Source organism: Buceros rhinoceros, unplaced genomic scaffold (genome assembly GCF_000710305.1).
Source record: "Buceros rhinoceros silvestris isolate BGI_N320 unplaced genomic scaffold, ASM71030v1 scaffold14140, whole genome shotgun sequence".
NCBI lineage: Eukaryota > Metazoa > Chordata > Aves > Bucerotiformes > Bucerotidae > Buceros > Buceros rhinoceros.
Window position 1 is genome coordinate 2,728 of NW_010390262.1, and position 17,028 is coordinate 19,755.

The window sequence follows — 17,028 nt, forward strand, 5'->3', positions numbered from 1 at the left end:
TTAACAGGAATTTAAACAGTGTGACCCAAAGAGCAGAATATTAGTCAAAACAAGGAAGGACCTCATACACAGCTCTATAGAATAAACAGAATGTTGGTTGTTATGCTCTGGCAAATGTGTAAAACTGTAATTGGAATCGTATTATTTAATACCTCCTATAACTGAGGGTTATTGCAAAAAGAAAGAGACTTGTGCCTTGCCCTTGTAATCGTTGCTTTAAATTTTTCATTCTTTAGGATAGTATTAAAAAATCACACAAATTCTGAAATAAGAAAGGAGACACCAAAGAAGATAAAAGTTTTGTCCGTTTCTGTCTCTCGGGAATACCCAATCTGATGTTTGCTTCCCCTGTTGTTATTAACTGGAGGCTGGCTCAGGATCTGGCTCCCTCGAGCCAGAACTGCAGTCCAGCGCAGAGACCCCGGAGTCCTTTTACGCTGGCTGGCAGCACAGGGACCTGGAGCACTGCAGCCACGGCAGCACAGAGCTCCGAGTGGCCTAATTACTCTGCCAGGAAATAAATGGATACTGGGAATTCCCTGGGGCAAAGAACGGTTGAATTGTTAACAAAAAAAGTTTGCCCCTGAGGCGCATTAGTTAAATAGGTGTTAACAAGAGCCAAAAAACCTCAAGGTCCAACTTCGGAATAAAAAGCCTTTGTCCTTTGTGGCACTTCTGATGTCTCGGTCCTTCCAGTTGTCCTGCTCTCTAAAGAGACAAAAAGATGTGATGTCAATACCTGATGGAATACCTACAATAAAGCAAAACTATTCCAACACTCAACTAAAGTCTGTAAGTAAGATCTCCTTAAAAACACAAAAATAAAAGTCTCTCCTGGCTGGAAACACACAGAACTCTCCTGGTGGCAATGGCGAGGTGGAGATGCTCAAGCATCCTACCTCCACAGGACACGTCAGGTTCAGTTCCCTATTTTATTTTACAAGCTGGATCTATTTATTTAGATTTATAAGCTAAATTACATGAGCAAAATCCACATTATTTGGCTGAAATTCCCTTTGAGGTCAATGGGAATGTAACTAGTTTAAGGACTGAGGCGTAAAGCCATTTCAGAAAACATACTGGTCTCTCCAGGTGGAGACCTTGGTGAGTGCTGCCAAATCAGAATCCGTAGGCTTATGCCCACTCTGACAAAACACTGTTTGCAACAGCTATTGTGCTGAAATTGCTCTGCTTGAGGAGACAAAGCCAGAAAACTGTAAGTTTGCTGTCTCCTAACAGAGGCTGGTAAGTGGATAGTGCATAGAGACTAAAAGTTGCAATTTTATCACGTTATTTTAAATGTGGAAAAACAACAGGACACTACTACAATCCCAGCTGTTTTTCATTTCCAAATGTTCATATGCTACAGTTCAGACACGCGCACCCCATTTAGACGTAAACCATACTGATTCTGCTCTTCTGTGCAGGCAAAGAAGCCGAAGAGATGAAAATCCCAGAGGCTCAACAGGATGTGATGCCCAACGATGAGCAGTAATTATTGCAGCAACACTTCAGCCAGCATGAGTGTCAACGAAATGTCTGCCTTCCCTCTGACTTTAGAGCAAAAAACTGGCTTTGCCTTTGTGGGGATTTTGTGTGTTTTCTTGGGACTTCTAATTATCAGATGCTTCAAAATCTTGCTAGACCCCTACAGCAGCATGCCTTCTTCTACGTGGGAAGATGAAGTTGAGGGGTTGGATAAAGGAACATTTGAATATGCTCTTGCATGAAAACTCACAGAATACCCTGCCTTAAATTTGATGTTGATTTCATTTTGGAAACCAACTGTTACAACATTTGTTATAATACCTGCATTTTGGAGATATGTTGGTGGCATCCATTTTGGTAAATAAATATTTGTTGCAAAGTCAAAAGACACTTTATGTTGCTTTTATTTGAGGAACAGGGGAATGGTAGATAAGAAATGGCTAACAGCAAAGAAGTACTACACTAAGCAATTCTCTAGAAAGTTATCATAGCCAAAAATTATTTAAGGAATCAGATGATATCTGCCTCTTCAGAGAATGATCTCATTTCTACTGTGTCTCACGATAGGCTTGAGAGAAAGGTGAAGGGCAAAAGACAGGCTCATGAACGGTGAACGTTTAAGTAGTGACTCCCTCCCTGCTCGTGTGACACAATTTTTAGAAGCTCAGAGACTGTGTTTGAATAGTGAGAATACAGAAGTGAAGGATAACAAATGTTTGTGGCTCAGAGAAGGTACCTGCAAGAGGTCCACCTTGCTGAGATGAGAGGAATAGGGTTGGTCCACAAACTACCCTTGATGAGGAACAAATGGGAAAGCTAAAGATCACACGAACTGCTAACTCACCTCTTGCCTTCCAAGAAGAGCAGGTGCTGTATCTCTGACTGTTTATAAGGAAAGTGTACGTTGCTTCTCCTGTGTGAAACGTGATGTGGTCCTCTGCAAACAGGGCATAGCTCATACGAGAGTATTTTTTTTAGTAGGTCTCCCTTCTTCTGCTCTACAGCAACACAAAGTCAAACAGAATTAATGGAAGGGAAACAAACCATTCAGGAAATTTTTGATGCTACAAATATTCCGCAATACAAAATATATTACATGCTCAGAACTCCAGTGTGAACCAACACCGCCACAGTCCCAGTCCACCAGTCTCCCATATCATTAAAAATTTTAGGTGAAAAAGTGAATGTTCAGTAACCAGTCTCACATCTAGCTGAATTGGTCAAGGCATGCCTATTTTTCACTCCACTTGGTTACAGGAAGATTCAGTTTAACTGGACCTTCAGCTGGGTAACAACTCTCAGCATTAATGACACCAGCCTGGCAAGGCCAAAGCAGAGACAGTCACGCTGCATACCCATTTGTACCCAGCCCCTGAAAGGGACAGGGCTCCAGAGCTGACAGGAGCTCTCTGCACTCACTAGCCCCTCTCCACAGCTGGCTCTTCTGTTTGTGCTCCTGCAGCTCTGCACGGTGTGTGATCTGGACTGTCAGACTGAAGAATTGGTCATAGGAGATCCTATCAAGGCAGAAGAACCGACAGTGAAAGCAGCGGCTCAGATCTGGGTGCTCAAGGTCACCCTCACACACAGCTGTTTAGCAAGTGTGACAGTACTTGACGGGAATTCAATTCAGTTTTTAAGAAGATTGTCCTTATTCTAAGTACTGTCACTTGCTAAACAGCTCTGTTTACAACGAGGAGCAAAGACAAGGAGATCAGTTACAACAGTTGGTTTCTTTTGCAGGTAGTCTGAAAAAGAAATACTGTCTCTTTTGCCCTGTGTAGCAGGCAGAGGCAGCCAGGGGAACAGCAGACCTCCACGGCCATTTGGAACATGAAATACTTGATTGTACAGGGAAGGACATGAATCTCCTGTCAAGAATGTAAAAGAGAAACAGCCAACACTCATCTAAACTGGTCCGTTTGAATTATAAAACAAAAACATTTTTGTGAATGTACAAGTTTTTAAACTGCTGCAGATTCTGCATTAAAAAAAAAATGCCAGACCCTCAGAGATTCAGTATCTTATTGCATGTACTCTAGTTAATTTATTCTAGTTAATACCACATACTCAAAGGTAGATATCACCACACCGATTCATGTGATCTGTTACTGCTGGATAGGATCATCCACTGCAGAGACCTGACACTGCTGTTCTGTTTACCAGCTGAGCTCTGCGCTGACAGGTTAGAGTGCTGAAGGCACTTACGTTATCTGAGTCAAATATAGTTCAGTTATCTCTAAACTACACAGCAAACATACCCCAAAACCCCCAATTCTGTCTTACTACTTTTGTTCTTGACCCGATCCATTGCTGGAAGCAATTATCAAATTCCCTCCTGTTTACAAAGCTTCCCTTCACGCCTGCTCTGCAACCCCCGAAGACAAGGGAGTCAGCCTTCCCAGGAAGAATACTCAGAACATAATTTTTCAAAGGTTTTCCTTAAATATACAGAGTAAAACTTCAGTCAGGGTTGGAAGTGGTTCAAAGCCACATGTAGGACAAGGGGACTCACCAATGACTGATCCTGCTGGCTTCACTGCAATCTCTTCTGCATAAAATGTGCTGAGCAGAAGCCTAAGCTCTTGTTATCTCTATTCCTATATATGCAGAACTGAAAAATCGAGAGATCATGATCTGTGTATAGAATCAGGCATAGCTGGGAGGGAAATGAAGATAACAAAGGTATTTTCAGGCCCTCTTAGAAATCTCGCAATACCATAAACCCAGTAATTGTAATGGATAGGTACATTTGCTGGTTAATAGTTAACAAGCTAGAATGCCTCCATAAATCACCATCTAGAAATGCTTTGAAACAGAGGGATTGGATGGTCTATTCAGTATATTAAGCAGGAGAAAAATCTGTCCAATAAGGCAGAGTCTGTAATTCCTCAAAGAGAGGGACACACTACATGCATGAATAAGAGAGGCAGATTGTCCTTCCCTAAAAACACAGGACTGAATGGTAAGTTAAATTATCCCGAATAAGGTAAATGGGGTTATTTATGTGCAATGCTGAAATAATGGCAAACAACAGTTGAGAGAGCCCTGGAAATACACTGTGAAAATCAAAGTATTATTTTCAAGAACAGAAGAAAGGTAAGAGACTTTTATTTTCCTAGCAAAATGGTAACATTGTGGAAATAAGACAGTGAAATTACAGAATCATTTTACTTGATAGCAGAAGTCTCATTGTCATCAAAAAATCAGAATTTCATTCAGTCATGGAGATGGAAACAAACCTAGTTGCACTGTCCTTAATGACAAAAGATTTGTTTTTGCTTCTTCATGCCTGAAGATGAAACATTTCCTTACGAATTCAAAAGGCTAAAGGAAGCAGAATGCTATCGATGATCAGAAATGTGCAGTACTAGTAGTAGTAGTAATAATAATAATAATAATATTGATCATCCAAGACCAGTAGAAGTAAAATAAACTAAATAAATGTAATGTGTTGCTGTGAGTCTTGGGAAACATTAAGCAGGAAACCCAACATAAATATAAGGGCGATATAAAGGGGTATCATAGCAGAGAGGTGACAGCAGAATATTATCTACAGCTGATGGAAGAAGTAAGAAAATATGCCTTAGCTATATCTCATACTGAAGGTGGAGGCTGTGATTATAAGCTCTTCAAATTACAATTTTTATATGTGATTATAGAGAAACTTTGCATTGCTGAGGTATAAATATTGATGCAGTATTTTTATCTTTGAGGGGCCAAATGCATTTCACAAAATCATTGAGAAATTTAAATTTGAAACAAATCTCTGAAGGTCATCTAGTCCACCCTCTTGTGAAAGCACAAAAATTTCAAAAAATGCCTCTAATGGGCTTATTTACCCAGACTTGCAGTTCACCTATTCCTTTACAGAGATATATTTTGTTTCTGCTTTTACGTACACACGGCAGTCTCAATGTCAGCCTGCTCTGCTTCAGTCAGTTTGAACCGACCTGGACTCCTCTGAATCTACACAGCCACACTCCTTAGCTCCCTAGAAGCATGTTTCAAGACCCATGGACTGCCAGCATCTCAGTAGCTTATTTCAGGGCCACCCAGGCCATCTTGTTAGTTGATACAAGGGTACTTAACTCCCTAAAGGCTTTAAATACAAGTACCCCTTTTGCTCTTGGGGTTTTTGTTTGCTTGTTTGTTTTTTTGAGGGGGGCCTGCGTGGGTAAGTGGAGGTGGGAATCAGATTGTACAGTATCATGTGCTCATCCTTCTATGGGCTGCCACTCAGAGGGACCTAGACAGGCTAGAAGAGTGGGCCAACAGGAATCTCACGACAGTCAACAAGGAGAAATGCAAATCCTGTAGCTCAGCCAGACTAAACCCCTGCACCATACAGGCTAGGGCCTCACTGGCAGGGAGCAACTCTCCTGGAAGGGACCCAGGGAGCAGCAGGCTACAGAGAAATCAGCACCATGCCCTGGGAACAATGAGGGTGAACAGTGTCCTGGGCTCTGTTAACAGGACCATAGCCAACAGATCCAGCAAATTCACCATTCCGCTCTATTCAGCACTCATCACGCTGGAACCCAGTTTCTGAGTTTGTCTGCCTGTCCCACCCCGACCAGCCAATGTACGAAAGATGTTGATAAAATTGTGTGTGTCTGATGGAGGGCCAAGATGGTCAGGGGTAGGAGTATTTGCCCTATAAGGAAACAGGACTTGTTTCAGCAGCAGAAGAAAAGGCATTAGGGGAACCTAAGCAACCTCCCCAACACCTAGGAGGAGGTTACTGACAGGGCAGAGCCATGCTCCTTACAGAAGTGCACGGCCAGAGAGCGAGAAATGATGGTCACAGAGTGGCACATGGAAGATTCCAACTGGATATACAAGAAAAAAACCAACAAAAACCACTCTGAGGACAGTTCAGTATTAAAATAGGCTGACAAGGCAGGTTGTGGAATCTGTCCTTGGAGAATGTCAAGACCTGACTGGTAAAAGCCCTAAGTAACCTGATTTACATTCAATGTTCCCTCTGCTTTGAGCGGGAGGTTGGTCTAACCTGTGTGATTCTATGACTTGCTACAATTTGTTTCAAATCATTTTAAAGGGTGTTTTGAGTATACAAATGTCAAATTGAGTGTAAAATTCTATGAAGCTTCCAATGCCTTAGGACTATGGTTAATATTTCTCAATAATTATTATTTTTTCCTAGTAATTTATTTCCTTCATTATAATTTAGGAAACCCAATGCTATTTTTTGATTGGTTTAAGTTGTCTATTTATTCATTCATATTACATTAATGTTATTTACATTAAAAATTAACAATTTGCTATATATTAGTTGCTTGGTCATAAATTGTTGCCATCCTGGATTTATTGAAAACTTAAAGCCTAGATATTTGAGATAATTTTAAAAATAGACTTGGTTCAAGCTTTTCATGCAAATTTAATTCTGGACTATGAGAGAAATATACATGGTATCATAATACTTAAGTGAAACTTGAACAGTAAATGGACTTCATGGAATCTTGAGTCACATCCATCGTACTGCCTACGCTTTCACTGGTTTTGATTAAACACTGCATTATTAAAAGAAATACTATGTTTGAAAATCAATTTTAAGTACTTAGAATCTGATCCAAAGCCCATTTTATATAGATGGTGTCACAAATCCTGATTTAGGATCCTGCCAACTCCACCCATTTGTTGTAAATGGGTGACTTAGATCACCTAAAGAATCACCATCAAAGATATTAGCAAAAATAGTTTTAATATGGTGGTGTGAAAGTGCAGCTTAACAAAGTTTGACGGCAAGGTTCACTCTATTACTGTACGACACAATCATTTGAACGATGATTCAAAACTACCAAGGCACAAATCAAAGTTACCAAGACACTGCAAGGTTATGCATGATATCAATCACTTACCAAAGATCTGCTGTAGGTACAAGGTGTTTGTGCCCCCAGGACAACCCTGGGAGGCGTCCCAGCTAACGGAGAGATCACCACCAGGCAGCCAGGCGACTCAGAGATGAGAGGGCTCACTTAGGCTGTCATATTTATGGAATAAAGTGGATTGCAGTCAAATGACATGTCTGGGACTCCGTGTACCCACAACTTTCTTTGTTCCTTGATAACCGAGTTTTGGAAAAGCCATCCACTATTCATGTGTTAATCGCATGACCGATGATCCAAGCTCATATGCATCAGTGCTCACGGTGTCACTCTGCTCCTTTGTGGGTGCTCAGCGAGCAGATTGAAACTTGGCCTGATTATGGCTTGGGCCTTTGCCTCCTTTGGAGCCTGTACCGAACCACCGCTAGTCTGGTTAAGGGGTCGAGTGCATCAGTCACAGATGGAGACGTCCCCACGAACTCAGTCTTTGACTCAACTATTTTTTTACTCAACAAGTCAGATGATAACAGATATTGGATATTTGATGAGGTGGTGGAGAGCATATGGTAGAAAATTTATCTAACCATGCAAGTCAATAGAAGTGTTTTATTTATGTTTTTTTTTTTTTACGGCAGAAAGACAGTGGACAACACTAGGAGGATCGCTTAGAGATTTCAAGAAAAAATTGTCAGACCTTTGTTATTCGAAGAGCAAAGACTTCACATGCAACAGCACTAAACCCTTTGCTGTAGTTGCAGCTCACTAGCTGCAGCCAGAGAAGACTAATTGGATCAGTGACCTAAGCCTACAGCTTCCCTGAAGATGTCAATGAATAATTCGTCAAATGTATTCCTGGATCCAAATTCCAATCGGTTTCAAGTTAACATAATTAATGAAAGCCATGACAACAATGAAACAGCCCAAGAGGATGTGGGCTCTGACCCGCCGCATTATGAAGAAACATCTTTTACTGAGGAAGCACATAACAGACTGAGAATCAGTTACAGACCAGAAAAAAGAGACAATTTCCTTCAGAATGGTGAGAAAACAGAAGCTAGTTTACATCCCTATGATACTCACACTAAAATGTATTATCTACAGACTTTTGGCCATAACACAGTGGATCCAGTTCCCAGAATTGATTATTATAGAAACACTGGCAGCGTCAGTGGGAATAAGCTCAGCAGACCAAGTTTATTAGAAATTCATGAACAACTAGCAAAGGTAAGTGGAAAGGAAAGACACAAATTTTCTCTATTCCATTTCCAGGCTATTAATTCTGTTTATTAATATGAGAAAGTCCTTAAATTCATGGACCTTGCCCAAGAGAAAAAGTACAAGTAATCATTTACCATATTTCCTTCAGTAGCTGCAGTATGTTTTCTGCCCTGTACCCTGCTCAAAGCAAAGATTTTTATTAAACGGTGATAGTAATGCAATTGATTAGCAGAAAAACATAGCTTAGTCTTGTCTAAAAGTATAGAATCTCTTCTGTTTCACTTAAGAGTTAGGATGGCAGATGATAAATATCGAGTCATAATTTAACCAAGCTACGCAATTCACACTTACTATAAACTTCAATGTAATGTCAACGCAAAACTAAGTTTCACAGATTCCTCTGTTGTATTTATGGTGTATCTGTGAACCTCTGGAGATTCACATGTCCAAAGGAGGATTAGTACAAGGTAATGAAATCAAGCAAAGAAATAGCCATTAGGAAATTAGGACCCAATTCTTTAGGATCTTATTAGGACAGCTTACCTGTTTTGACCTGACTTATTTAAATTAAGGTCTACACAGAGCTGCATAAAATGCCTTACATAGTAAGGAGAAACAGGTTACCTGGGTCATCATTTATTTCCAAAATTAATGTGAAGTGGATGTGAAAAAGGAAGAACATGAATTTGGTATCGCTACTCACCTGCAGATGTATAAGCTGCTACTCCAGGGATAAACACATTTCTATGCTGGAAGAAGCTTCCTCTTGTAGAAATAATTCACTTCAGTAATGGCCAGAGAAGAGAAAAATAGAGTACTGGCTTTGAACACAACACTGAACGAACACGTACTGAACACTGGCATATCAAGGAATTCTCAGTTTTGACCATTACCAGAAAACTGAGGTTTTTTGGTGTTGCATCTCTCAATGGATTATTACTGTAAACAAAATTAGATGAATTTATTTACTTTTTTTTAAGGCTTTCATTTAGAGAAGATTAAAAAAGAAGGCAAATTCCATCCCAGAATAAAATGAAGGGAAAATTGCTTCACAGGTTGGGGCTGTCAGGGAAGAGAAAGGAGTATTATCTAGCTTGTTTGTTCAGACTTTCTCCAGTATCCAGCTTACAGAAGGATAACCTTATGCCTCTCAAAAGAGGAAAGGGAATGTCAGATGTAATGGGATTTTTGTTACACTGGCAACCCTCCGTGCCCTTCTGTAAGTTGTGGTCTGAGAGCCACTGACCATAGCGGTGGAATAAATGACCTGCCGTTAGCTTGGCTGGAGTCTATTCCTGGCTCTCCCATGGTCTCTCTTTGTGACCTTGGACAAATCTCTTTGGTCTACAGACCTTATTCTGGAGAACAAACAAACAAACATGAGGTCATAAAATAGTAGAACAGTAGGGAAGGGAATTAAGATGATCGAAAAGGTTGAGCTCCTATCAGGAGGCAAAAGCTGGATGGGATACCTCCCCACCGGCCCCAGGGTGCAGCAGCAGGCTCTCTAGCCACCACTAAGGAGGGGATGAAATACCATATTGAGTGCATACCATGGTTAGACTAATGGCCCAAGACATAGCTCGAGAGATGTTTTACTCCTTTTTGCTTTAACACTAATATCTGGGTTTACCACACCACACCCCAAGGCAATCCTGCCCTCCTCACCCCCGGCTTTTTTGAAACTCAAACCATTAAAGACAACTGCCCTGTTAAAGCCCATTGCCAGATTCTGACAAGAAGTGACGTAGTTTGACTTCAGATTGCTAAACATCACATAAGCATTCCCATTGTGCTTTGATGCTGGGCTTAACATCAGAAGATAAATATTAATATTTAATACACTTTTTCAATATGTAATTTTCCAAATGTCAAAATGTAAGGCAGGCTGAAAGAGACTTCAAACATCTAGCTCCCACTCTGCTGGAGTCAAATGTGTGTAATCTTTTAGCAAGACGTGTCAGTTTTTGCACACATTAAGCCAAAAATCACCAATTAAATCCCTAAAAAATAGTTTAAATGCTATTTCATAGCTGATGGCTGGTGATAATTACTTGTGCTTAATACTTACTCCACCTATGAAATCTTCTAACCTTTCTTCATTTTGGCTATTCTCCACACTTGTTACACAGACTTGATGAGCTCATCATCTTTAGCCCCGGGAGAGATGAAGACTAAACTGTTCTGAAACAAGGAGAGGAAAATCTTGTGGGGTTTTTGTGTGTGTGTGTGTTTTGTTTTGTTTTGTTTTGTTTTTAAGTAGTTAATTTTTTATTTTGGTAGCTTTTCAAAATGTTCTGTCACTTTTATTCCATATCCTTAATGCATGAGTAGCACAGGTACAGCAGCATGGTAAATAACCAATCATTCACTAAAGCACACCAATTTAAAATGCATTTATGGAAGGTTTAAGGCCATAATTTATGATAAGGGCATAGAAAGCACAAATTAATTCAAAGTACATAGGAAACAACTTGTTTCAAGTACAAAGACCAAATCCTTTTATTTTTTTGTCTTTGAAATTCTAACCAGTGTAGCAAAGAACCTCATACTATTCTGCTAATCTTCCTTAAGTCACTTTAATCATTTACTGTACTTTAAGCAAACACAGCCATTATTATTTTAGAGTAGGAACTGTCAAAATTATCTAAGTAACTCAGGAGCTTAAAGTCACAGGCTTTCAACAGATCTTGTATTCCCATTTCACTCAGGACCAAAAGGGCCAAGGCACCAAGTTTAACCCACATCCAAATATATTATCCAGTCACTTGTTCCTCATTTGTGAGCACAGTCCTGTACTTATACTGTGTCAAAGGCATTCTACAACCTCCATCATAGCGGCTAGAGACCCCATCCGTGAGGAGCAGTCCAAACATTAGCATAAGCATCATATATATTTGGTCTTTATGTCTGTTTTGGTTTTATTTATTGTTTTTTTAAATTCCCTGGACAAAACATAGAAACAGCCTTGAAGCTTAAGCGAGAGGGGAAAACGTCATATGTTTCAGAGAATCACAGAAGTTTCCTCTCCTTGACCTGTTTAGTACATCTGGAATACCTTCATCCCCCTCCAAACCCTACAAGCATTTTGATTCCTCTCCAGAAGGATGGAAATGCTCCCAACCCTCTGCCAGACTATGGCAGGGTACATGGTCCTTCCTGAAGGTCTTTGCAGAGGACCCAGACAATACCTGGCAATAGTTAACCTAATGCCAACTCCTCATAAAACCAGTCAGAACTTTGTATAAAAAAAATTGGAAGGAAAAAAGTAGCAATGAGAATGAGCATAAAACTCATAAACCAAGAAACATAGTGTGATGCTAAATTGCCTCAAGGATTCTGGGGCAGGAGAGCTGAAGAGATAAAATACAAATTTATGTCTGTAACTGGATGTGAACAATCTAAAATTCTGGGCTATTTATACTGTTACACCACAAATACGGCAATCCCTAATCCTATATATTGTGGTTATACCAGAGGTGCCTAAACCACAGGAAGGACTATTCATTTACTGCATTATTTACTACATTTCTCTGACTGTTTTGAGGAATATGTTGCCCATTTGCTGCTGCAATTATGTTTGTACTTTATCCAAAAGAAATCACTAGAGTTCATCACATAACTTTGCCGTGCAGCACTCGCTATGTCTCTTTCCACTAGTGAGCAATTACCCCTGTTCCTACACTTAGCATTATTCATAAGTTGTTGCAGCAGCATGTAGAGGCCAACCATAAGACCCTCATTATGTTAGATGCTCTACTAACATATCAACACAGCATATATTTTGAATACAGTTCACAATAAAAACAACTCAGTATCAGATAATAATGTATGTACTCTCTCTGCTTAAGCAATTCTTTCATCTTTTCTTACCGTTAGCAAGCCTGCCTGCTGATGCCTGTTGCGGGCAGAATACTGCACTCTACTCCAGAGACAGCAAACCCTGATCTTCTTTGGAATTCCTTTATTCCGTGTCTCTCTTATGCAGCCGGGTGTCCTCTGCTTGGCACAAAAATGTATTTGTTTTCTGTGATCCTTCAGAACATAGCCGTGAGCCCCGGCTCAGTCGAGAGAGTGGCTAATGGAGAAAGCACCGCTGGAGATGACACAGCAGTCAGCAAGGAAGAAGAAAACAAAACAGGATTTGTCAAGTTCGGATGGGTGAAGGGAGTGCTGGTGAGAAACTTAGCACGTTTCTAAAAAAACCAAAGGAAAATAAACGTTAAAATTAGTTCTGCAACACTAAGCTCTTTTAAGAAGCAAGAGAGGGAGGTGGACTTGAGGGATGTTTGGGGTGCGATGCACACTAGCACCCTTCTAGTTGTTAATGCTACTTTCAACGTTGCACTAATGCAGTATTTTTTTTTTTTAAACCTAGGTAAGATGCATGCTCAATATTTGGGGTGTGATGCTTTTTATTCGACTTTCCTGGATTGTAGGTCAAGCAGGAATTGGTATGTATCTTACTTAATATCACTTTCAACAGTGAAAGGGATAAAGAGGATAAACTATACACGAGCATGATTAATGTATAATCTGAGATGCGCATTTGCATGTTGAACTAAAGAATGTTTTCAAATGCTTGCGAGGGTAAAAGATGTTAATCCTCCCAACTATTGGAATTTTCCAGCCTCACAGCCAAATTACCGCTTAGAGGCATAGATCTGTTAACTATGCATATCATCATCACATTTGAGTATTTCTAAGCTTTAGTGAGATTTGTATTTAGATCCTGCAACAGATGTAAACTTCATGACTCGGGCCAATTTCTAATATGTGTGTACAGACTTGACCTTTAAGAGTTCACACTTTGCTTGTCTGTGAATCCCAAACCTTGTAATCTCCATGTTAAAAACAACACTTCTTCACACTTCTCTGCAAAGATGAAAACAGAACTGGAAGGAAGTCTCGTCTCATCAGGATTTTGTTATTTTTAACTACAGCACAGCACTAGATACTAGTGTACTATGAAACACTAAGTTTTAAAAACTCTGCTACAACTTTCATAGAAATTAACTAAGTACACTTCATTGTGTGCTGTATCTTTGCTTCTGCACTGTGCAATTTAATTAATCCAAATCCCAGTTCCTGCAGACTGGGCCCTGAGACCTCCGTCCAGCATGTCATTGACTGTTCAGTGAAACAGTGAGAGACAAAAGTGTTCCCAGCGCTGCAAGGATCTCCAGCAACTAGATGAGCTCAGTAAGGTGCAATGGGTCAGTAGTTCCATGGTACAACTTCCTTTTTAGAGCTGCTGCTCTGGGGAAGCACAGAAATGTGAACAGTGATGGTAGTGTCACCTTGTGTTACATGATCCTACAGTCTAGAATAATAGGGCTCTAATCTTTGACTGGCACCCAGATGTCATAAAAACCAGCAGTCCAAAAGAGGATGGCAGGTATTCCAGTTTGGATTCTCACAAAACGGAAATAATAAGTAATGCGAGCTGGAGTTCAAAATCTGGCCTCTGGGCGTAAACTTTCCTGGTCTTTGCTAAAATTTAGTGCTCAAATTCAGATTGCATCTAAATATCATTCACTGCCTTGTTAATGGAAGTGAAGTGAAACACTTCGAAGTCTCTCCAAAATTTTGCATGGCTGAAGTCTCATTTCCAACAAAATACAGTAACTTCACAGAAGTTTCACTTCAGCAAGACTGAGCTTTTAAAGAGAGAGAAACCAATGAAATCCTTATTAAGAAAAAAGTCCAGCCACAAACTTCCAGAAATACAAATAGAAAAAAAACCCCAAAACCCAAACCAAAACCCAAACAGCCAACAATAAAAGGTTCAGAACTAAGCGGAAGAACTTTGCTACTTTTGCAGCGCTCCGTGCACGGCTCTAGCACTGTGCCTGACAAAGGGGTACTTGCTGATTTTATGATGCATACCAAATGAGAGCGTACAGCCCAGGGCACTCATAAGTATATGCCTTGCCATGAAAATTCTGCATCTTAATATTGCCAAGACTTTGCTCTGGGGTTTCATGCAAAATTAGCTTTTAAGGGCAGTTTAGTAACTTATTGAGATCATCAAGAAGTATTACTTTGTTTTGAGGTGTGAGAATAGCCATAGGCAAGAGTAATTCATTTTAGAACAACTTACTTAGCAGCCATATGCCTGGTATTCAATCTAAACTTTAATCAGGGTTTAACATTAATTTACACCAACATCAGTTACAGCCTTTCTGCTTTCACATTCAATTTTACCATTTTAATTCATTGATAAGCAGACTCTCCTTTCTTATGGTTTATTGCTCTGCTGTTGCTTTTTCAAATCGCATGCCTTATGTAAGGGGGTTAGTTTTGCTTCTGAAAATGAGACACCAAATTCCATCTGAATAGTTTTTCAATGCATTTTCTGAATGCCTTATAAGCAATGAGCTTTAAGTCCCTAGACAAGCTGCTTAAGGAGAACACAGTGATGGAAGCTCATCATCATGAAGGTTCGGGGATTTCACTGGGTACTGCTACTAACACGGAAATTAAATGAGTCAGTTAAACCACCATCTGGGCACCATTTACATCCCCATCATTAGAGGGCCAAAGAGAGAAAACCCAATTAGTTTCGTATCCTTATAGGCTGTCTTGAGCAAAAAAATCTTACAGGGGGAAAAAGATAACGTTCCAACAAGGTTCTCCGTTTATCACCATCTGGGAAAAAAAGGGACAGTACAGTTCTGACAAGGTCTGGTATTTCCACCTAACATCTGGGGACTCTCTGAAGCCTGTATTTGTACCCATACATGGAATGGTTAGCCAAAGACAGAGAAAAAACCCCAAGTTTATGATAACTGAAAATCTGGCCCCGAGCATTATGTTTACGTTACATTATATTACAATGATGCTTTGATTGAGTAACTTTATTTTATGCATTTGCCTTCTTAAATATAAAAATATTTTTTAAACTAACATTAAAACCTTCCCAGGTATATATTACTCATTGAGTTACCAAAATATCTGACCCTATTTATCATACACGTATTAACAACATGAATATGAAAGGCAGTAACAAATCCTGGAAAATTACTCCTTAGGCTGCACATGTACTTACAAAATAGTTTTAAAACTATGTTAGGAATAAAGGCTAACTTACTCAATTTAAGAGTTAACAGCTGATTAAAAGTCATATTCAGCCACTTCTCAGGTGCAAAATTTGCATGGTTTAACAATATCCTTCTATGTAACTGTAAATGACCACAAGGAAGGATCATTTGGAATTTTTATACAGATCTGCATAAAAAATAGGTGCATGACTAGTTATAGTAAGAGTTCAGAAATCGATAAGCTGAACATGAATTATTAGAGGCTCAAATTACTTTAAATATCCCATACTACATTATATATCATTTACATCTCATACATTACACTGCTCTATCTTAATGGATTGTGATAATACGGCTATAATTTAAGCAGCAAAGAACACTCATACAGGAATTGGATGTCTATAACCAGGCAGTATGAACTGAAGTCCGGAATCTGATATGGGAGACAAAGTAGGAATACAGCAGATAAATCAGTGTGTTTGCAGTACTTCTAGCAGGATGTCAGTTGTAGGAGCCAAGCTTTAGTTTGGATGAGCCCTGGTCAATAAACACTGCTACAAGCAATGTATAATCTTCAGTTCCACACCAAAGACCTATGTGCCTTATGGAAACGAGAGAGCTATAAGTGTTAGCAAGTTCAGGTAAAACTGTGAACTGAATCCCTGTTTGGCACCAAATCATAATTTTTTTCCTCTTCCCTCCCCCCTCCTCTCCCCGCCCCCAGTTTTTTCCCCTCTCCTCTCACAGATAGAAATGGTAATAGAAGCAATAAAGTTGAGAGAAAAATGTCATAGTATTTCTTCACCTGACTTAAAGCAAGAAGGAATTGTGGAACTACAAAGCCAAACTCTTCTTGGTAGTGCCAGAAAACAACAAGCAGCAGCCACAACTGTAGCTTGGGAGATCCAGTCTAGCCCTGGAACATGTAATCCAAAGAGGCTGTGGGATCTTTGTCCAAGAAAGCTTTCAAGATCCAGCTAGCCAAAGCCATCACTGATCTAATCCTGTGTTGGCACTAGCTCTGCTCTGACTGGGAGGCTGAGCTACAGACATCAGAATTCACTTCCAACCAGTGCTTCTATGATTCTAAACCATACTAGACACCTCCTACTTACATAGTTCCTAGTTTCTATCATGATGTCACAAAGTTAACAGAAACCTGACCATATAGCCTGGAAACAGATTTCAAAGACCTACTCAAACTGAAACACAGTTCACCTATAACTAATCACCTGTCACTGACCTTCAGATGTTTGATTAATTCTGTTTAATTATACAATTTTGTGATACCAGCTTAAAAAAAAAAAGATTCTAAGTTCTTTAAGACTATCCATTAGTCCCCTGTTAAAGTAAATGGCATCTAAAAAGCAGTATTTACATTTTCAAACGTTTGTCTCATGCTAGAGTAAAACTACTTTTTGCAGGGAAAG

General features: G+C 39.7%; 2 protein-coding genes across 3 annotated transcripts in view; both read left to right on the forward strand.

Annotated features, from left to right (window-relative positions):
- The first annotated feature begins 1,484 nt into the window (after positions 1–1,484).
- CTXN2 (cortexin 2) lies at positions 1,485–1,730 on the forward strand. The gene has a single exon (XM_010137142.1). It carries the CDS (start codon positions 1,485–1,487, stop codon positions 1,728–1,730), a length of 246 nt encoding a protein of 81 aa, XP_010135444.1.
- Positions 1,731–8,159: 6,429 nt separating this feature from the next.
- The window catches only part of SLC12A1 (solute carrier family 12 (sodium/potassium/chloride transporter), member 1), a 44,470-nt gene continuing 35,601 nt past the window's right edge, over positions 8,160–17,028 (forward strand). For both annotated transcript variants that reach the window (XM_010137151.1, XM_010137157.1), the window contains exons 1-3: positions 8,160–8,561; positions 12,597–12,731; positions 12,934–13,009. In XM_010137151.1, coding sequence (XP_010135453.1) covers positions 8,160–8,561; positions 12,597–12,731; positions 12,934–13,009 — 613 coding nt within the window. The remainder of the gene's footprint in view (positions 8,562–12,596; positions 12,732–12,933; positions 13,010–17,028) is intronic.